The sequence below is a fragment of the Ambystoma mexicanum genome, chromosome 5q, assembly GCF_040938575.1.
Source record: "Ambystoma mexicanum isolate Mex_15411 chromosome 5q, UKY_AmexF1_1, whole genome shotgun sequence".
Lineage (NCBI taxonomy): Eukaryota > Metazoa > Chordata > Amphibia > Caudata > Ambystomatidae > Ambystoma > Ambystoma mexicanum.
Window position 1 is genome coordinate 23204555 of NC_090933.1, and position 23199 is coordinate 23227753.

At 46.5% G+C, this 23199-nt stretch overlaps 1 protein-coding gene across 1 annotated transcript in view; it reads left to right on the forward strand.

Annotated features, from left to right (window-relative positions):
• The window catches only part of LPCAT1 (lysophosphatidylcholine acyltransferase 1), a 1148174-nt gene that overhangs the window by 722172 nt on the left and 402803 nt on the right, over window positions 1–23199 (forward strand). The window contains exon 7 of the mRNA XM_069620435.1: window positions 20096–20130. Within this exon, the coding sequence (XP_069476536.1) occupies window positions 20096–20130 (35 nt within the window). The remainder of the gene's footprint in view (window positions 1–20095; window positions 20131–23199) is intronic.

Below are 23199 nucleotides of genomic sequence, written 5' to 3' on the forward strand. Positions count from 1 at the left end.
GCAGACCAGATGCTAAGTTATGAGACACCTAGGAATTATTGCATCATGCATCTCCATAATACCCCATGCACGTCTCAGAATGTGAATGATACAGTAGTGGCTGGTGGAACAATGGTCACAAAAGACAGACCAATGAGAAGATCTAGTGGTAGTCTCGCAAACTGTTATCAAACGTCGTCTGTTGTGGTCAGTATGCAACATGAACATAGGAAGATCATTCATTTCTCCACTGCCACAAATCACAGCAACAGGTGCATCTCTAGCAGGGTGGGGAGCACACTGTCTGCACCTCACAGCACACAGGAAGTTGTCAACAAAACAGAAGACCTACCACCATGCAAGCACAACATGTTACAGGGGTACACGACAGTCTGGCAGACCCGTTCATCATGGTCCTGATACTTTATCATGAAAGGGAACTCAACACACCAATACACTCAAACAGATCTTTGCAACATGGGGTCATCCAACAGTAGACCTATTCGCAATAAATGAAAACAAAAGATTCCATAACTACACGTCCATGTTCCCACAATCAGGCTCTCTAGGCAACACACTATGATGGGCAGGTCAGGGATATTTTCATACGCTTTTCCCCCGACGCCACTCTTCTGCAAGTTAATTCACATTATGCACCAAGAGAACTTACCCATGACACTAATTGCACCAATGTGGGCACGGCAGACATGGTACTCAAGACTACTGCACATGTCTCTGTGCCCACCTATCAAGCTTTTCCTAATCCAAGATCTATTAATACACAAAAATAAACAAGTAAACACCAGACACCTCAGATGACTAAGTTAGAAGTATGGCTTCTGAGATCATAGAGTTCAGTCATATATCTCCCCACCAGAAGTATGAATATCATTAGAGAAGCAAGTACTACTTTGACAAAACAAAGGACATACTTAAAACACAGCAATTCTTTCATGCCCATAGCTACCGGGAGGGAAGGGGATGCTGTCACCAAAGCAACAATTGCTAGGTGGATTGTTAGATGTATTCAGGTGTGCTATTCCATAGCCAACAAATCATTGCATTTACACCAAGGGTCCATTCAACAAAAAGTACAGGAGCAACCCTTGCTTTCCTCCTAAACGTCCCAATGGAAGCCATTTGCAAAGCAGGAGTTTAGTACATACCTTCACAGAACTATATTTTGTGGACACACATTCAAAGTCAGACCCACAGGTGGCTCAGGCAATATTAAGATGCTATTCTCTTCCAGCACTTCAGTTCTCCTGCCTCAAATACTGCTTGCTAATCTATGCAAAGCATGTAAATCTAAGCAGATTCACATGCTCCAGGAGACAAACATTACTTACCAGACCAGTAGTCGTATTTCTGTAGCTGGAATCTGCTTTGACAGAAACTGCCCAGGAAACAAACAAATCCAAGGACATCGACGCATGAAGGATCATGAGTACACATACACGTAGAGTAGGGATAGTATTACAAGTATGCCCCTGTGGATGCCCATTTTTATAATTCACAAAACCAAAATATAACCAGTAGATGGTGGCCTATGTAAATCATGGGATTCTAAGCAGGTGCAAGCTACAGAAAGACATTTACTGGTACGTAACATTTGTCTTACAGTTAATGAAATACTGGATTTCAATTTCCCTATTAAACACTTCTCTGTGATGTTTGGTCTTGTCCAATGCATATGTGCACCTGCTACACTGACCTCATCTAATGAAATCCTTTAGATCCTCGTCTCACCACCTAATTGTAGGTTTTCTGATTCTGCACACTTGGCTAGATGATAGCTTGTTCTCAAGAATATTAGCTCTTGTGTATATCTGTGGTTTGGTGCCAAGACTTTGTCTGATGTCAGCATTTTGCGAAGTTTAACAATTGGACTATATGAACTTCTTTGATTGTCTGCTCTTTGTTTTTCTTCTATAATTATAACTGTTAACGGCGATACCGTGTGTGTGCGCTTCCTGATTAACTTTCTTTAACTCAATTTGTGTCTGACAATTTTCTCTATAGCTTGACATTCCTTTCCATATTCTAAACTGATGCTACAATTCAGTTTTAACCTAATAAATTCCACTAAATGGATGCTGCGTTTAATAACTCGTCTGTGGCAACTATAGACCAGCAAAGTGGAATTTGCATCAGATTATTTGCGAACAAGTTTTGGTTTTGAGTTTGTTCTTTTCTATGTAGGTGATTAAAGCCAGATAATTAATATCCCTTTGTTCACATAGTAGGGTGTACCAAGAAGCAAAATCCTTCCTATTGACATGGTGAACATATTCTTTCAATTTGTTTTCCGGGCCTGCCTAGGACATGAAAATACCATCTATGAAATGGTCCCATTTGATGATTTTCTCTGTCGTTTAATTCAAAGCATGCACTTGTTTAACCTGTTCCACAAATAGACATATCTGGAGCCCCTGGCCACATCAACTAGTTTTTGATTTTGCCATTGAGCTCCTGCTTACAACTAGTCTAACCACTGGCACATCGTTAAATGCTTTAATTCTCAGTAAAAAGAAATTGTCTTAGAGGTGGGATTTAAGTTAGCAATTGTTCCTCATCTCTTTTGGCAATTAACCCCTCAGAGACTCACTGGTTTATTTATGTTCCAGGTCTTCTTGTAAATGCAGTGTAATATGTTCCTGGAGTTTATATGGGTTAAGGTTCTGAGCCCTGATCCTTTAGACCAATATTATGAACGTCTTTAGGGTACTCTTAATAACATTTCACCTTCTTAGACTAAACCTCCTGAACAGTCCACATCAGCCCCGGTATTCTGAATGTTAAAAAGGGTCATAGTAGGAAAGGGAGATCTGCTAGGGCTTCACGAAAATTAAATAAAGCAGCAAAATCTGTTTATTAATTCAAATGGATTTTGGCTTCTGGAAATCAAACTGAAGGCTGTGAAAAAATATTTTGATTCTGCTGAGCCTTAACCTCTCGTGCACACTGTTGCCATATGTAAAGAATTCAATATTGTTTCATTGAAAAAAATCAGTCAGATGTATATTCAACTTGTTGAATTTGTTTGACTTCATTTCTAGGGCTGTCTGTTCATCCAGCCCTATTCCTTCCTAAGATACGGTTCTTTAAGATCCTGCCTTTTTAAACCTCTGTGAAAGCTAGGGTAGAAATGTCAAGTTGCAAGCTATTAGCCAGCCATGCAAAGTCACTTGCCACTACAGATCTATAGAGTCAAATATTAGCCACAGGCCAGTGTCGAGTGCCAGTTTTGTACCTTGGTCAAAGATCTCTCAAAAGCGTCTGTCCCTAATTTTCTTTTCCATTTGATATTACATTACTTGAGCATTTGGGGAACTTGGGTGTTTTTTCGTGCTTTCCCCTTAAGAGTTTTCCACACCACTTGTTTTTAACAGTATGACCTCGATGTATGCCCATGGTAGTTTCTCCTTTTCACTACAAATATGGAAAGCATGTGTTTGCCATCTTAATTTCCTTACTCATCCTCACCAGAAGTATTTGCCTCTGTTGCCTGTTAAGAGTAGTGCAGATCAAGCCAAGTCTGACAGCATGATATTCGTAATATACATATTAGCTTTAATCAGTAAAGGCAAGATGCTTTTCATAGGCACTGTGGCAAGATGGGGTAAATCAACCATTTAATTAACATACCTTTCAGCCCAGACAATCCAGAGATAATCCACCAGAGGTATGTCTGCAGTCTGGGCTCCTGTCAATGGTTTTTTGGTGTTGGACATATATAGGGTGGGTACTTAATGTTAGATGTTGGACTTTATTACTATTTTTCTGAATTCTGCTGTACAACTGTCATTTTGCTGTTTAACACATAGCAGATTAACCTCTTGTCAGATTTTCTTGTAGTTTGACTCAAAGCAATGGTCTTCTGCTTGGGCTCATCCTCTTTGAAGTAAGGAATGGTATGACAAAGTAGATGGGGAGGTAATGTCCAGATTACTTTACAGTAGTCTTTATTACTACTCCTCTTTCTTTTTCATCCCATTACTTAACCCCTCCCTCACAGGATCAGCATTGCCTTAGAGTGGTGGAGGTTGGCTATCTTCAGGAGAAGGACTGATAGCATGGGCACTGTCTGGTTCCTCCTCCCCAACAGGGGAAGGTCTGAAGGAGGGTTTGAATATTTGCGAAATGGCATCAGGATCCCATCACAGATGATCGCACATATATTTGAGATCAGTAATGGGATGAGGAAGTAAGAGTGTAATGAAGATGACCGGTAAGTAATGTGGAGGTGACATTGTTTATCATAAAATTACCTACCTCTTGGGATAAAACGTACTACCAGTCATCGGCTATGTGGACCATGTAGAGTTTGCTATAAAATTCTAAAAGACACTGCATGGTATGGTGGTAGAGGATGTAAACTTTGTAGCATGTATTGATTGACAAATTAAGAGGGTATTTTTTTGAATCCTGGAATGTAATGCATGCTTCCATTTTTCTGAGAAATTATTTTAAAAAGGTTGCCCATTGGCTGTGTATATAGAAGATTCAATAGAAGTCAGTCAAATAAATATCTATACATCATATGTAACTTTAATTTCATGTAATCCACCAATTTGTTTTTTAACTGATTAGTAAGCAGAAATGTACTGATTTATTTGAATAGAACTGTGTAAACCTTCTATTTACAAGTGATTGATCTGTAACAGCCTCCACTTATGGGAGATTGTCGTGAATCAGCCTTATGTCATCTCACAAAGACTTGCAATTGCCCCTCCAAGTACTTGGAGGATTCCTTGGTGTTTAACGTAACGCCGAAAACACAGCGGTTCTGTGCGGACTGCAGCATCCAGCATTCCGCGGTAGTACTCGAGTCAGGTGCTATGGTCAAGTGACACGCACGGACATTTCTTCGTGTCTGTATGCGAATAGTACTTATTCTTGTTGCGCGCACGGAACGGGTGCTCCTTAACTGAGTTGTCTGCCAGTTTTGTAGCATCAGGTTTTTGGCAATCTCGTTGTTTATTGAATCCTGTTTTTGACTCCTTGGCCTGTTACTTCGGAATTACCTCTTGGAACCGTCCCCGATTTCTGTTTTTTTGGCCCCTTCGGATTGATTCCTGTTACCCCCGACGCGGCTCACTTTACCTGGATTCCTTCTGCCTACCGTTTTGGTTACGTCGCATTCCCGGAACTCTGCAACCCAGCATATCGCTTCCGACACCTGGCCCAGTACCTCCCATTTTCCGCCTGGACCCGTTACTTACCTGCATTCTGCTCCCCTTCAAGTTTCCTTTCTTTTCTCCTCTGCCCTTTGTCTATTTTGTCCCTTCTTCCACACCCTCATACACGGACTCACTTGCCTACTCCTTGGGACGCTTTGCTGAATCACGAGGGTTGTTTACCGTGGGTACCTAAGTGACTACTGTGGACGCTCTCCTGTTTTCTTCTTCAGTCACTCCTTACACTAATACCAGGACGCTCTGCAGTACAACACAAACTCTTGTCGGCTTTTCCATTGGGATTACGGGACTTTTCTTTTAACTTCATTATTTGGTTCTTCATTCCATTTCCTCCATTGTGGTCAAGTAGGTTACGGGTCTTGTTCTTCACAGAGCAGGTAAGAGTGGGGAAAAAGGGGGGTGGTGCCTGATACGGTTGATATATTTGAACAAAGCACTAAAAGAGCTCTTATTGTTGTTTCCTCTAGCTCTGTTGCTGCTGCTCCTGCCTTTTCACTCAAGCCCCTAGTCTGTTAGGTGCTTTCTCATCCTCCTACAGACTGTGCTCTTGTGAGGAAAGTCTGGTTGCAAATTGGCTTCAGGCAAAGAGAGGGTTGTGATAAGGACTGTCTGGTTTTGACAGAGATGGTGTTCATCAACATCATCATTAATCCTTTATTTTGTAATTTATTTCCATAAAAGCAAAACAAAAAACAAGATAAAACAATACAATAAAATATATGGCGTAAAAATACAGTGAAAATCTATCTATTTGTAAAAGTGAACATTTGTGGATTTATGGCTGGGTTTGTGGCTTGACGAAGCATTGTTCCTTATACAATTGCACGCCATTTCTCAAATTTGCACCAAAGTTTGCATATTTGCGTAGTTATCTGTTAGAACCCTCTGGACATTACTGGCTACGTGACCTGTGGACACCCCACCTCTTTCCCCGGATTTCAGCACAAGTCAACATTTGTTTGTGGGTTTGTGCCTTGGCGGAGCATTGTTCTGCATACAATTCCACACTGTTTCACCAATCTACATTAAATTATGCATAGTTACCCGCCAAGTGCTTCCGGACATTACTGGCTACATGACCATTGGACACCCCACCCCTTTCCTCAAATTTCAGCACCTTCACACATGAGATACTTTGCTAAAATCAGCGAAACCTCAATGTGGTCGAAGGACTGATCCTCAATCCTAGAATGCATAGTTTCTGGGACATTTGCACTGCAACAAACTGCACCATGCCAGGGTGAGGCAACAGTTGGGGAGAGAGCAGAGTAGGTCCCAGTATGCAGCAGCACACCAACTCTCGCCTCCCCTCAACGTCTGCCACACAAGCCCATTCTCAGTGCAGTTAACTTCAGCGTGCAAAGCACATCAAGTGATAAGTGAATCGCAACAGCAACCTACAGGATCATTGATTTTCAATGATTGATGCGTGTTTTCATGTCTGTCCACATAACCCATTCGGAGAAGGGGTACTTTTTGCTAGTACCATGTAAGTAAATAATCACCATACAGTTTGACATGCTAAAATAAAATGCTTTGCATGTTTCAAAAAGTTCTTTGTCACCCGTAATTGGCATGTTTTGGCACGAGTTCAATAATAACAATGCAGAGAAGTCTGTACATTGTGGCCTCTTAATATGTGAGATTAACGTTGACTTCCTTAGAAGTATATGCTGGACAAAAGAATAAAAAGTGTATTTGCGATTCCAGCATATTAAAACAAAATAAGACCAAAATGATCCTCCACATCTTTTGATTTCCATGAATGTGTCTTGCATTAATGTACAGAAAATTAAATTGTAAACTTGTAATCAAATACTGATGCTTACAATTGGTGAAAAATCCTGCGATCATCCAGGCAATGAAATGATGATGGGCGCTCTATTTGAGGGTTTAACAGATTCTACTATTTACGTACACCTCCAAACATGGTGTTTTATGGGGTTTTATTTAATTTACCAAACCTTTGGGTAAACAATTCAGTGGCAACATGTCAAACTGTTTTTTTTTTCAAATGTAATCCGTTGAATTTTTACAGATTGTGCCTCACCCCACAAATCAATGAAAATAACATGAGTTAATTCTGCCTTTGCGTTCAGCCAGGTACTTAACAGCATCAAATTAGTTCTTATTTGTCACTCATCAGTGGGTGCTGGTCTTGGTAGACCCAAGAAAAGGTAGTTACTTTCCAAGGTATCCTTTTTACCAAGCTCTGTACCATAAAAGTCTGTACATGTAATCTTTGCTTTATACATTCTGAAGAAAAAATGTATAGTTTGGGCTTCAAAACTAAAAAACAAAACATGATGATCCTGGTTTTTATCTTTTTTTGCCTCCAAACCTTAGAGATGAGATATCACCTTTATGGAAAACAACATATGACGCCCGATTAAAGGAAAGTTACAAACGTGTGCTTACATTGTAATATGTGATTGAACATGTAAACATCTGCGTTCATTCGGAATGTTGAGCATGTTTCTTTTGTGCTTATTCCAGTTGGCTTAGTTTCCTATTGGAATTGCAATCTCTGCTTTTAATGACTGTATCCGGAAGAGCTTCAAAATACGAACTTCCACATAAATATGTTTGAGGAAATTCTTACTGTACTTAGTTCTGGCCTGACCATCTTGCAATAGTTTTTGTCTGTGGATAGCCATAAATAAAAATCAAAATCACATAACGACATTAGGAGGATTCATTTATGGTAATGTAACATAGTTATATTGCACAACATGCTGGGTTCCATTGGCTCCTAATCTTAATAATTTGAGGTGTTGTTATTAACCATTGCAACAGTCCCCAATGTTTTGATTTTGGAAGGTTAAGATTCAATCCTTTGACTGCAGGTCACACACAGATTTGAGGCAGTTGTGTACCTTGCATAGCTATATATTCACAACACTATCCAATTTCCAATGCAGTTAAACCACCAATGTGCAACCTCAAAAATATGGCACATAATGACCAGTATAAGCCTCACGTTTTGTCACAATCCACCTCAAGATCTATGTGCCTGGATAGTTGCTCAAAACTCAAGTCTTTGCAGTTGTCTGCTATTCATAATGTACTAGAGGTAAGGTAATGCTGTTATACATTAGCGAGATGTGTCATAAGAGTACAAGCCCTTGATTTTGGTTTACCTTTTTTATTTATATTCTATAACATAGTTTTCCAAATGTAAAAACATTTTTTTAAACTTCTGGTGTGTCCTGGTTTGAACCAGATAATCCAGTTACTAGGTCGCTCGATCCAGGTATGGAGTAATTTCGACCTCATTGGTCCTGTGTTTTGTCCGCATTTAGAAAATGCCTTTAGTAAAACAGTAATTATTTATACAGAATGCAGGGTAGCTTCAGTACATGAGGGGAAGAATAGGGTTCATCTTGTCAAGATAAACCCCACTAAATCCAAAATAAGTTACAGCTGCATCTTTATTCTCTTTTATGTGACATTAGTCTTTAATATAATCCCTTTCTACCAAACATTTCAGTTTTTGCCAATGCTTTAAAAAAAAAAATCTCTTGATGGGACAGGCCCTATTCAACACCACCCTTCCGCTTCTACCAACCGCACATATACTATGTTGTTTACTTTTAACCATTTACTTTTACTTTTCTGCCTTTGCTTTTATCCCTTTCTTCACTAGGCAACATAGATTTTTAGTTAGCTTTCATGGGTAGCTTTACAAATCTCCAGAGTCCGATAGATGGTTGAAAGGTTTTTATTCAAAATGGGGTTTCCGAACTTCTCAAGATTGCAAGTGGACCTTTTCCCGGTGGTCTCTGAAACTCCTGTGGGCTTTTTCCACCCTAACCCACTCTTCTTGAACACCCACGTTTAGCGTGGTTTCTTTATCTCGGTGACTCCTACTGTCTAGGCTAAGCTAGCCTCTCTTTTTTAGGAAGGCTCAAAGGCCAAGGCCTTATTTAACTTCCTCCAGTGCTTCCTATGGGTAACCTATTAAAAAAGTCCTGCAAGAATGGTGCAACTAATGTTCTGAATGGTGTCTGTATACATACATGCCAACATTCTGTGACCAAAAATCTGTAGGAAATCTTAAAGTTTCAAAAATTGTCCGGCGAGGAGGAAATGATTGGAATAGGGCGCGTCAGCAGCTCATTGTCATTGAATGAGCCCGCCGCCGCGGGTGCATTAAATGACAATGAGGCGCCTGCCACCACGCCAGCTCGGGGGAGCCCTTGAAAGACTCCCCCGAGCTGGCATGGTGGGGGGCTAATGGTGCCTTTTGTCAAAGGCACCCGCGGCGGAGGGGCGCATTTAGCCAGCTGCCATGGGCGCCTTTTACATCAAAAGCCTGCATGGCGTGCCTTTTCCTGCTACGCCAGCTTGGGGGAGCCCTTGAAAGACTCCCCCAAGCTGGTGTGGTGGGGCTAATGGCCCCTTGGGCGGCATGGAGCCCGGGTGGTCTCCCGGCTCGGCCTCTCCCCCCCCCCCCCTCCCCCAACCCCCTACACCAGAGGATGCTGATCATGCTGTTAAAAAAAATCCTAATTTGTTGCCACTAAATCAGGTGTCGGTAGGACTGCTTAAAAAGCGGTATCCTGCCGCCTAAATTGGTAGGGTTGGCAAGTATGTGTATATCCTCTCATTCTCTCTCTGTCTCTCCACCCCTTTTGTTCCTATACCTGATCTTGCCTCTCTTCTCACTAAGCCCCTTTTTCCTCATACTGCCTCTCTTGTCGCACCTTCTCCCTCACTGTCTCCTCTGTCTCCTAGATATCCTCCTCTCTATCCTCCTCTCTAACCTCCCCCTCTTCTCTCTTCTGTTCTCTTGTCTTCTTGCAATCCTTCTTCCCTTTTTGGTTCTCTATCAACTCCCTCTTACACTAACTGCAAATTCTCACCTGCATTCTCCCCCTCTACAACTCCTTCCTCTGTCTCTCTATAACACTCTCACTCTAAGGCCTCCTTCCCCCTTTATACTCTAACACTACATAATCACCTCCCACTCTCTATACTCTCACACTTCTCCTCTGCACCCTTCTCTGCTACCACTCTCTCGCATACAGTCTCACAATCACAACAACACTCTTTCCATTCTTGGAACCACTCTTTCTCAGGCATGGGGTCTGGCATGGATTCACATGCTCATGAATATTCCACGTCGTCCGGCTGGGAATCCTCGGTAAAGAAAAAATCTGTTTCAATTTCGTTTCTGAACTGTTTTTCTACTAGTAAACAATCACTGGTCTCTGGGTCATACTGCCCCCAACCAATGACTGCCCTCTACCTAAGGCCCTCCTTTGGCAGCCATCTTCAGATTTTTACCGCATGTTCAAGTGTTGGGAGTCCTCGTGCTGTAGCTCTCGAGCTTTTACTGCGTTTTGCGCTTTTTCGAAGAGTTTATGGTCAATCGAGCCTCAATCTCCACCGTCTTCACTTCCGATCAACAGAGGTCTGTTCTTGGAATTTTTCTACGCCCCTCAAGGTCATTTATTCGCCGTGTTTCCACTTCTCGGAGGATTCCAGAAGATCTTTGAGGCCTACCCCGTGTGGACATGGCCCAGGACAAGGGAAGCATGACACCCGTTGGAGCCTAGCTGTTCAGGAGCTGCCCTGGATGCGTGCTTCAGAACGTCTTTAAGGAGGATGAGCACTCTCTGTGCCTCTAGTGTCTTCACAATGACAAATCGCATGTGGAGAAGGTCTGTGCGTTTTGTAAGAACATGTCTGAATGGACGATGAAGGATCGTCGTTTTCGACTCGCCAACTGGCTGCAGGGGAAGAGCCCAGTAGCGGGTGAGAAGAGGAAGAAATCCGAGCGGTCTTCTAAGACCTTCGAGGGCGCTCAGGCGACGGGGGCCCAACAAAAGGCTAAGCACGGTGAGTCTGCGTGCACCAAGAGTACCGATCGGTCGGGCTCCTCGGCTGCCAGGCAGGGCGCTTTATCACCGACGCCATCAACCACGAGCCAACGGAGAACCTGGGTAAGCTTCGGGAGAAGTCCTGGTCGATCCCGACGGATTCAGCCGAGGGGGAGCGAGGCGGTGTCCCTCCCCCAAGGTGAAGGCCCCAGGCACACCTAGGGTCGTGAAGGCCCTGATTCACCCGGCTAAGGCCTCGATTGAGGGAGTCGTGGCGGCCCTGGCGATACCTGCGGAGGCTTTCCCAGTGGAGACGACTTCAGGGGCTAGAGTTTCCCTGCCAACCCGGAGGGAATCATCTTTTCTGCCTATCGAGAAGACTCCCCGTGAAACCCCAGCAGGAGAAAGAAGGGGGGGCGCGATAGCCTTAACGGACACGGATACCACCTTTGAGGATGAGTTGGCGAGCGTGCAAAGGATCCTGGACAAGAAGTTGGAGGAATCCGGGGCCCACAGGAAGGATCCCGACGAGGCCGACAAGGAGAGCAACACGGGGGCCAATGAGGAAGATAGGACCGCGGAGGACCCGCGCCCCGTCGGTCCCGTTGCAGCTGGTACCCTTACCGCAGGACAACTCAGGAGCTATCCTGATGGCGATACAGAACCTGTGCACGGAGATAAGGACAAGGATGCCCTTACCCCCCACCGACGACCCAGCAAGGCCTGTTCCGTCAGGGAGCCTGCCTAACAAGCGGAGACAAGTCCATCCTCCTCCACCTTCCAGCCTTCACCCCCATCCCCTCCTCCGAGGGATGAGACGGAAACAGAGACGGCAACGACGGGGACGGACGATGACGGTGGTGATGACGGAATGGACCTCCCTTCACCACCTCCTCGGGCCTCCCCCCACCCTCCTACGAAATTGGCTCCTTCCACACCATGATCGCCAGGGTATCTGGGCTCTTCCAGCTCTGCCCTGAAGAACAGAAGAACGAAGGTTTCCTCTACCAACGGCGGGAGGCCAAGAGGAAGACTGTCCTCTCAATCCCGTTACTGGATGACATCTGGGACGAGGGGCTGGTGCTCCTGAAGAACCCGTCCACGGCTCCTGCTAGGAGGGACCGGTATGAGAAGAAGTGCCAGGTCCCGGAGTCCGCCCCTATGTGTCTCAGGGCACAGCTGTCCCCGGATTCGGTGTTCTCCGCGGCGGCCAAGAAGAAAGCGGCGGGGGCAACGACGTCAACTTCAATATCCCCACTGGGCGGCGAGGGGAAGAAGCTGGATGCCATGGGACGACGGGTCATCTCGTCGGCAGCGGCGACGATCAAAGCGGCCAAAACCCTCGCAATCGTGGCTCACTACCACAGGGCGCTTTGGTTCAAGATCAATCCCCTGCTAGACTTCCTCCCGGATGACAAGAGGGCTGAGGCCCTGGAGATCCTACAGGAAGGCGAGGTGGCTTCGGACACGGCATCACGGTGGCGTCGGACATCGCCAACACCGGCTTTCGTCAGATGGGCAACAGCATTTGCCTTTGCCGGCGTGGTTGGCTCAAGGCCACCGACTTCCGTCAGGACATGCAGACCAGGGTTCTGGACATGCCCTTTGACGGGAACAACCTGTTCGGCAAGACAGTGGGTGTTCTTCAACAGCGACGGCTGTCCTTTCGGAGCTTCGGAGGCAAACAAGGTGCCTCCAAAGGATTTGGCGGCAGTTCCTCGTCGTACCGCCAAGCGGCCCACTCCTCATCGCAGGAGGCCTACAGAGGATGCGGCAAGACAGGAGGATCCTGTCGTCGTCGCCCAGGAGCCAAGGCGGCAAGGCCTGTAACGCTCACCTGATTCCCGCAGAGGCGCCGGTCTTGACTGGGTGAATGCCGTATCTTCAAAGGTGATGTGTAACACACGGTTGGCTCTTTGGGCTGGACCTCTGTGCACTGTATGTCTGACTCGAAGAGTAAGATGTCTGCAGATAGAAAATATGGGATTAATGAACTGGGGTTATTGGGTGCCTCTCTCCTCTTCCCTTTCTCTTCTCCTGTAGAACCCCAAAGGTTAACGCCCTCACCTTAGGTAAGTGAACGCCGAGCTCTCCATCTGCCTCGGGGCAGGGTGCCGTAACCAGTTTCTTCACTGGATAAGGCTGCAGGCCTCTTGACCTCAGAGGACTGCTGTCCGTCGTTAACTGCACGAACGGTAAGTTCTGGGCACTTCAAATGTCTTAAAAGTCTTTTGTAATGATATCTCTTGTTTTGCAGGATTCCGGCGATGGCGGATGGCGGGCTGATGAGAGTTGAGGATCGAACCCACGTGAGGAATAGAAGCGCCTGGAAGCACGTAAGTAAGCGCTTGTAGCCTGCTTCACGATGCGCACTAACTGTCCCTTTTATCTTGCAGGTACAAGTTCGGAGCTGTAGAGAAGCTGAAAGGTGCTGGAATACCCACTGGATTCGGCGTGGGAAGGAGTAATGGCATGTGAGTAATAAAGTTGCCCAATGTCTTTAAACGCACCTTCTTTTGTCTTTCAGATGCGGGATGCAGCGCCGAAGGCCTCCGGAGCGTGCGAAGAGCTGGTAAGCTTTTGTCTTTCAGATGCCGGAATGCAGAGCGAAGACCTCCGGAGCATGCGAAGAGTAGGTAAGCCTTTGTCTTTCAGATGCCGGAATGCAGCGCGAGGCGTTGGTGACAGCCGATGGACCAGGTAAGAGATGCGCTGCCACTGAAGACCGTAGTGCTAACCTGTTCTTTCTTTGTCTTTACAGGTGCTGCTGAAGACTGGATTCCAGGATGGTAAGCCTTTGTTCCCTTAGGCCCAGGATCAGAAGCAGAAGACACGATGAGCGTTCTGCTGCAGAGAATGCAGAATAACGCAAAGCAAGATTCATCCATCGGGTGTGGTTTAAATAGCCTCCTGTAGTGCTTAGGTGTCTCCTTCCACAGCCACGCCTATGTAAGAAAAGAGTTCCTGCTTTCCAGAAGAGTTCCAGTGTTCTGAACCTAGGGAGTGGCTCCTGCCCCACCCAACAGGAAAAGTAGTCCCAAACAGAAGAGGATCAGGGGTTCAACTGGCAGGTAAGTAAGCAGCATGGTCTGCTGCAGGTAAGTCCACCCAAGCATTATGAGCCCGGCGCTTCCAGCGCTGGGACTGGGCATCTTTATGAGCCTGGTGCCACTGGCGCCAGGACAGGGTCCAAAAGGTCCCAATTGGGACTGGCTGGCACTCGGAACCGGGGTTATGGGTCTGCTTCCAAGGGAGTCGGGCAAGTCCTGATCTTTTGGAAGCAGAGATCATGACAGGCCACAGCGAAACAGGACTGAACCGGCCGTGGCGTCGGGCACCCACCGAAGTACCCCAGTGGGAGGCCGGCTGGCAAAATTTGTCAGCGTGTGGGAGTCCATCTCCACCGACCGCTGGGTGCTACATGCCCTGGCCCGTGGGCACACCCTAGAATTCTGAAAGAGGTGTCCCCGTATTCCACCCATGGCTAGAAAGGAAAACCATGTCCCACAACTACTTCTGGAGGTACGAGCGATGTTAAGAAAAGATGCCATAGAACTCGTCACAAAGAGGCTGCGGGGCACCGGAGTGTACTCGCGATACATCCTCGTCCGAAAGAAGACCGGCGAGTGGCGACCCATCCTGGACCTTTGTCTTCTAAACAAGTATATCAAGTCACAGAAGTTCCGGATGGTCAACCTCCAGCACGTGCTGGGACAGCTGGAGGAAGGCTACTTCCTATCGTCGCTGAACTTATAGGATGCCTACTTCCATCGAAAATTCCTGCGATTTGTGGTCCAAGGGCGACACTATCAGTTCAAGGCCCTTCCTTTCGGATTGTAGTCGGCGCCCAGGGTGTTCACCAAGTGCCTAGCACCAGTGGCGACGCGGCTGCACCTGCAGGGGATCCACGTCTACCCCTACTTGGACGATTGGCTCATCCGAGCAAGGTCAAGAGAACTCACCGTCAATCACACAGCGAAGACCGTCCAACTTCTCACGGATTTGGGATTCTTGATCAACTTTGCGAAATCCCACCTCGACACAGTGGCGCGATCGGCTTCCCCTTCGGAGGAGAGGACGAAAGCCATCTTGGGCAAGGTACAACGGCTGTTGACCATGGACGTGGCTAGGGTGAGGTCCATCAAGTCCCTACTTGGCATGATGTCCTCGTGCATCTACCTTGTGCGCCTATGCAGGCTGCGGATGCGACCCCTACAGGAGTTCCCAGACGCCCGTTGGAGGCAAGCGGTGGGCAGCTTCGAATACAGGATCTCTCTCAATGAGACTTTCTGATAAGCGATCCGGTGGTGGGGCAACTGCGTGCACCTAGCGGTGGGCATGGACTTCCAGACCCCGGCGCATCAGGAAACGGTGACGACGGACGCCTCCCTGGAGGGATGGGGAGAGCACTCTGGCGATCTCCATGCAAGAGGCCTCTGGCGCCCAGAGGCGAGATCGCTACACATCAATGTCCTGGAGCTCCGAGCCGTGTTCTGGGCACTTGGGTAATTCCTCCCATCCCTCAAGGGCAAAGTGGTAAGGATCTTCACCGACAACACCACCACAATGTTCTACATCCGGAAGCAAAGGGGCCATCCCAAGCCCTGTCCAAGGAAGCACAGGACCTGTGGCACTGGGCCCTCGCCCAAGGGATGTTCCTGGTACCCTTCCATCTGGCAGGAATAAAGAACACCATTGCCGACTCGCTCAGCAGGGAGCTACGCTCGTGCCACGAGTGGGAACTTCGGCAGGATCAGGTGGATCCCCTATTCCGATGATGGGGCAATCGCCAGATATACTTATTCGCAACAGCGACAAACGCCAAGTGCCGGAGGTTCGCCAGCAGGTTTCCCCAGCCGGGGAGCATGGGCGATGCCTTCTCATTGCCCTGGGATGGCCTGTTCCTGTGTGCGTTCCCCCCCGTTGCCATTGCTGCTACGACTCATCAGTCAACTCAGACGGTCCCGGTGCAGGATGATCCTCGTCGCACTGGCATGGACGAGGCAGATCTGGTTCCCGGACCTTCTGGACATGTCAGCCTCCCCTCCGGTCAAACTTCCGACGGACGGGGATGTTCTCTCATGGGAAGGAGGCACCATCCTCCATCACGACCCAGGATCCTTGAACCTGCAGGCCTGGCTCCTGCAGAACTAGAGTTTGGAGGGTACGATATCCCGGCAGACTGCAAGGAGGTACTTGCGAAAGCCAGGGCGTCATCGACTCTCAAGTGCTATGGACATAAATGGAAGAGGTTCTCTGTCTGGGGCCGTGCACAGAAGATTAACCCTCTACGAATTACGGCCCCTCAAGTGCTGCCGTACTTGCTATCGCTGGCCCAGGCGGGCTGGCACATTCTTTCATCAAAATCCATCTGGCGGCTATCTCCCGCTACACCACAACTCCGGGACAATCATCTCTGTGGTCCCATCACCTGGTGAAGGAATTCATGAAAGGACTGTTCCGATCGTTCCAGCCGGTGAAGGCCCCGGCCCCGGTGTGGGAGCTCAACATAGTGCTGGCCAGACTCATGGGGCCACCATTCGAGCCTCTGCATGTGGCACCGTTGAAGTTCTTGTCGTGGAAGACTGCATTTCTTGTGGCCATCACCCCCGCACGCCGAGTGGGTGAGATATAGGCCCTCTCGTGTAAACCGCCATACCTGACATTCCATCAGATGAAGGTAGTGCTGAGGACGCACCCCTCCTTCATGCCCAAGGTGCCGTCCGACTTCCATCTCAACGAGCCCTTGCTGCTACCTGTTTTCTTCCCGTCGCCTTCGTCGCCGTCTGAGAGGACTTTGCACTCGCTGGATGTGGCTAGAGCGCTGAAGTTCTACGTGGACCGCACGAAGGACCTTCGGAAGACATCACAGCTGTTTGTGAATTTTGGACCTGTGAACCAAGGGAAGGCCCTCTCGAAGGCTTCCATTTCCAGATGGCTCTCCGGCTGCATCATGCACTGTCACCGGTTGGCAAACCGACCGTTGCCCGGCCGTCCGAGAGCCCACTCAACCAGAGCGATCGCTGCTGCCACGGCGTTCTGTCTGGTGTGCCCCTGCTGGACATCTGCAGGGCTGCTACGTGGAGGTCGACGCACAACTTCACGAGATTCTACTGCGTCGACCGGGACTCCAGGGAGGAGTCCAGAGTCAGCCAAGCAGTCCTGCACAACCTGTTTGCCTGAAGGTGGGCCTGGTGAGGAGGTAAGAGATGCTTAATGTTGAGCCTTGCCACCTCTTGTGGTTGTGCATGTGTGTACTGCTATGTATTCTTGTATTCGTGAGCATGTGAATCCATGCCAGACCCCATGCTGGAGAACAACAGTTACAGGTAAGTAACTTATTCCCTCTTATACTCTTTGTCGTTGTGCTTCTTTTATTTGGAATAGCAATCACGCTAGTCTAACGAGATAAACACCTACACGAACGTGCCTTGTGAATGATGGTGTGAAGGATGGATGCAGGCGCTGGACCAAAAGCTGAGCGAAGTCTGCACAGCAGCTGGCTTGGGAAAGCGACTCGGCAACTATAGTAGAAACCGTCTCCGTGGACGGTTGGCCCGTCATCCGTATAATGCAAATACCCAGACTTGCAGGATGCATGCTTCACTTTCTTTGTTCTATTGGGGGCGACATGCTGTAGCATCAATTCATGGCCTTTAAAATACCCTGCACCATGCAGCTTCCGATCTCCTTTAACACAAACGCTGGGAAATGGCCATGACTAGCTAACGCCACATTAATCAAAGCCAGGTCTCTAAATAATGGTTCAAGTGTTGGGGAATCACCTGCTCACATTTCTGTCGTGTGACCAACCGGTGTACAAAAGGTGTTTCAGAACGTGGGGCTCTTGATGCCACCCATTTCTGCATTTGATACACCAGCAGCTAAACACACCTTGTGGAGGCAGCTCCTTCTGCATAGTCCATTTCTCTGCCAAGCTCGGGACAATGTTCTTTACCATAAAGGAGAATGTGAAAAAGTGCAGGGCTGCAAGGCTGGGGGGTGAGGGTGGAGGGCAAAGCGCCCTACGCTTGGGGTACACTGCAGATGCTTCCGCTAATACCCGCAGTACTCCAAGTCCCTTGAAATGAAATTTGTCTATACACTGCACAATGTGCAAGCAGCACGCGACTAGTAATTTTCAAAAAGTAAACTTAACGAGTCCCAAGAAAAGGTTGCCTTCCACCCTTTAAGAATTTGATTGTTTTTGTTTTTATGTTGGGATGGTAGACCTCGTTTTTCTTTGCGATTCTTACAGTTTCATGGTGCTGTTGGGAGATAAAATGAGTGATCACGAAGGAAACATTTAAGAATGTTGAGAGTTCACAAGCATGAGTTCAAGACCAGTTCATCACCTTTTAAGAGTGGCTAAATGTTTGAGGTCATACGAACGACATTAGTGTAGATCTGACATTGTCGATTCTCTGACCTGAGTCACAGCAGCAAACGGGTCATTGTTAGTAAAAAAGAAGAGCAAAAGCAGACTAACACAACCAGGCCTGTTCGAGCTTGACCCTCTTATTGCTGTTTTCTGAGGTTCATGAAATTCAGCAGATGCCAGCATCGACAATTTTGTTAACTCATAGTCCCCACTCCCGCTGCTCAGCCCATGACACATGCATGAGATCACAGGTCGGGTCGGGGATGCTTCCCACCTGGGGTGCAATCTGTTGGCACAGTTATGGGGTTCAGGGACTGGGGCCACCCAACTCACTCCCCTCTGCCCCATGGGGTAACACTGGCTCTGGTTTATGTCGTGACAGGCCTTCTACCCCAGATTAGGATGGTGTTCCCCTAACTCCCTGACAGGGTCACTGTCACACAGCTTTATTCACTTCACTTCAATGTTTTTGTGACTGTATTTTTTAAATGCTATTTTCACTTGGAACCCATACTTCCTCAACACAGTCCTTACTAAGATCAGTTCATGACCAGACAACAGATATGCATGAAGTTTGAAAGAAGCCCATCATTTTGAGCCACTGCTTTTCCTTGACAATGCAGTTGGTGGAAACTCGCCCACCTATTGCCCATTAGTACCTGGCGAGGGCGAATCAGAATGAAAGGACCATTCTGATTGGCCCTCGCCGGGGCATTACCCGTCCGGGAATCGATGGATTCCATGCCTTTGTCCCCGGCGGGGGGGCGTGGCAGACCCTCAGCCAATGAGGAGGATCAAAGCCATCCCCGCTCCGAGCCTCCACATGGCTGTAGGCCGCCTTCGTGGGCTACACTGCACATTTGGCCAGACATGACCCCCATCTACAATTTATAGCAGACAGATTAAAGAGGGTAAGTCGAAAGTACAGCACTGTTCACCCTTCTACTGAGTGACACATAAGAGGAGGTGCCCACCTGTCGAACTAATGGCACGTCGCAGTGAACTAAGGCACTGTCAACTCTGGCCAAATACACCTATCTAGTCCATTAAAAGCGATTACAAAAAAGGTATGCCACAGTGAATGTTCCTTCTGACTCTGGTGCATTTGTCCTCACTCAGTGTTTTGGGTTTAGAGCACATTGTTTAGGTTGATTGTTGGGTATATCCAATTAACCCAAATACGCACACTGGGTGTAAGTCGTCTTCAATTCTCAAATGACCCCCGGAGCTACTGTTAACTGTTGGTATCTCTGATTTTCTGAGGAAAAAGGCTGCACACACACTGTGGATTCCTGATGAGCAGAAGCCTAGCATGTGTAACCTGCTTTGTATGAATGCACCACTTCCTGAAACGTACATCCTGTCTAATGTCACCATGCGGTGAAAGTCTGCCCTAATGTAGGCAAGGGCCAGATTGAGAACACTGAGGACAGGAATTTTAATGGAATGCTGTTTTCTGTCCGCGAAAAATCATATTAACATGTCAGCGCTACAATTAATCGCCCAGGAGAAGCTTTCTAATGCAGTGCTCGTGGACAGCTCTGCTTTCTGATTTCTGTTTTCAGTGTGAAATGTGTTTGCAGAACAAATCACTGACCTGCGTTTGTTAACTGGCAGATTGCAGAATGCATGCCTGCCGAGCAGCCTGCAGGCTGGCATAGGTCCGAAGTGGGGAGCATTCGTTCACTTTGTTTTCTGTTGCTTTCTAGGACACCATTACTTGGACGTGGCAAGGACCTGGAGCGTAAGTACATCCGTCTTCACTGTCTCTTGTTCCATTAGTTTAATCCTGTAATTAGTGTACAATGTGTTCGACGTGACTCTCGCATCTCCTTGTTCTTCCAAACCTTTTTTTATCAATAACAGTGCCTGTACCCTCTTCTCACAGACAGGGCGTTTCCCTTTTCCTACTCGAAACCCAGATCTGGAATTATGTATTGTAACCAGGTGTATATAGTTCTCCGGGCCGGCCCCTGCACCTATGAGACCACTAGGGCGATACGCTAACTAGAATTAGGGTGATTACATTATGGCCAGACTGGCCTTTACACTAGTTAGTTCTATTGGCTGCCCAATGAGCTGTATGAATCACACTGCTTCAGTTTCTCACTCACCCACTCATCCCCTTTCCTGCTCCCATCATCACCAGTGCTGTTCTAGTTTGGAAAAATAAAATATCTGATCAGAATTTCAGGAAACTGAGAAGGATAGTTACTTAGCGTCTGAAATATACCTTTTTAAATACACTTTTTAAAGATTCCTAAACTGTCCATCAATAGAACTCATAATTATAAAAGTGCATAATTGGAACTGTATATCCTACTTGATGTTTAAATATCACAAAGGTAAATTGTAATGAAATGTAATGTGATCTCCTATAGTGCATTTCACCCATTTTGGTGGCCTCTTGGCGCATGGTTCTGATGTAAAGTGGGGGGGAGAGTAAGATTTGTGGGCAGTGAAGAGCGAGGCAGAAGCGAAACATGTGGGTGCTGCTAGGTGCCAAGTAGAAGTACCAGTCCTGTGTGCCAGTATGATTCTATATGATTTGCAGCTGTGACACTTTGGTGCTTTGTCCAGAGGAGCACATCCAAGATCTGTTGTCTGCCTGCGCTCGGACGCCATTCTAGCCTTTTAGTGTGGGGGTGGGGAGGAAGAGCATATACTAGCACTAAAAATGCTGCAGGCTCCAAGTGGCTCTACAGGACTTAATGTGGTGGTGCTGCTTGCTTACAGATGTAAGGCTGCTGTGCGTGTTAGGGGTTTATGTAACGCACAAGGGAAAGGTGATTCGGTTAGTTGGCCGAAGGCACTGTAGTTAGGGGAGGTTCTTGTTTGGAGTTAAAAGGTTAGGCTAAATGGGTAGGGTTCCAATCTGCCATTGAGTAGAAAGAAGAGGCCCTGTGGTTTTTGGTATGAGCCAGGATGGTGGATTCTTGCTGATCTCCGTTCCATTTTATGACTGTTGAGTGATGTTGTTTCAAAAGGGTCTTGCACAATCAAGTCTCTGTGGGTGACAGTTTTATACTTGCCCGGTAGGGTTTACCTTGGTGGACATGCAAGATTTCAGTTGTGGTGGAAGACATGGTTTCAAATTCAACATTTTGGTGGGGAGGGTTCACAGTGGAGACAGAGAGCGGTTGCACGCGATCTGTGCCATGTTTCTCCTTATCCCATTCTGGCCTTTTCTGATGGAATGGTGTTGACTTGTGTCTTATGATGGTGAGTTGTGGAGATTCAGGCCTCAATTGCATTCTTGACTAAGTACCTGATTGGTTCTAGCTGCTTGTTCCACTATTGGCTAGTGTATGTAATCTTAGTTATATGTGCTTACTTACTAGGAACTGGGGGAAAACCCATAATCAAACAATTGTTCCTATTGTATCATTTACAACTTATTCAATAGATTGTGTCCATCCACTTCTTGGATACCGAATTTTGGCAGTCAAACAAAACTACTGGAGCCAAAGTTTCATTAACGTATATGTACACAAATTACAATATACACTTTCTGCTTCCTAAAATGAAACATTGATTTACTTGAAATGCATTTTAATCACATGAGACAAATATAATGACATCATTATGACATCATTCATCTATGTTAGATTCTATTTACATATGGATGCAGAATCAAATTAAGAAAGAATGACAGAATAAGTGACCAAAGCACAACCTTCATAAATGGTCCTGGGTTATTCAAGATAACGGACTAACCATGTTCCAACTATGCTAGAGGGACATTCCCATACAACTGCTCAGCTGGTCTCAAGCAAATGGGAGGGACCTTCTGTGGTGGAGATATTAACATTCATAGCTTGATGTAATGTGACCCATGGTCAGTGTCAACCTGTAATAAACTATCTAAGATACTACAAGACCAATGTTTGTAGACGTTTCGGCGAAGGGTGCATTATAAATTTGCCTTCTTCAGGATCAGTTGAATCTGCAACACCTTGTCTGTGAAGGGAAAAAATTAATAAGAAAATCATAGAAAATGAGGAGGGAGGTTTCTAAAGACTACCTAAAAAGTACATGTATACACAAATATACACATAGAATTTACTCAGCAGAGGGAGTAGGTAGAGAGGCAACACACACACTTTCCGCAGGAGGTATCTAATAATTAGAACACTGGAATGGGGGTTTCTCCGAAGAGTATCTCCTGTCCTCTGAAATAGTGGATAACGAAGGTGTGAGAAGTGAAGGCCAATATATAGGGAAGTGAAGACACCAACACCAAGTGCTAGGGGCTAGCACCTTGCGTGTTTACCTGGAATGGTAGAATACAGTCACCAGGAAAAATTCTCTAAGGTTAATAAACTTGCAGAACAGAGAACATTGTGGCATAAAAATGCTGAGAAGAGAAGTGCAGTTGGCAAGTACCCGGCTGTTATCTCATACTTTTACTCAGTAAGTCTCTGTGTGACCATCACCAAGACAGGAGTGGACACAAAGCCAACAAGAATTGCACTTTATGAATATTTGGTATGCCATAAAATGGTGTGTGCTCTTGAGAGTTGTTTAGAAATCCTATACTAAGCTGAGTGGGCTGTTATCACATCAAGCTACCTCCCAATGTCTAATAGGTAACCTAAATAATATGTTATCGCACTTCACAAGGAGAGGAGGATGCTAGCATGGATCAAGTGAATGGCCTACGCCCGAAGTCATAAATGTAAAATGCAACAGTGAGACTATTCCATGTGCCCCTTAAGACCCAAGTCAATTTAACATAGGCCTATACAATCTCAGTTAGACCTACATGAATATATATTCGGAGTCTCTAATTAAAAAAATTCAACAAAGTGAA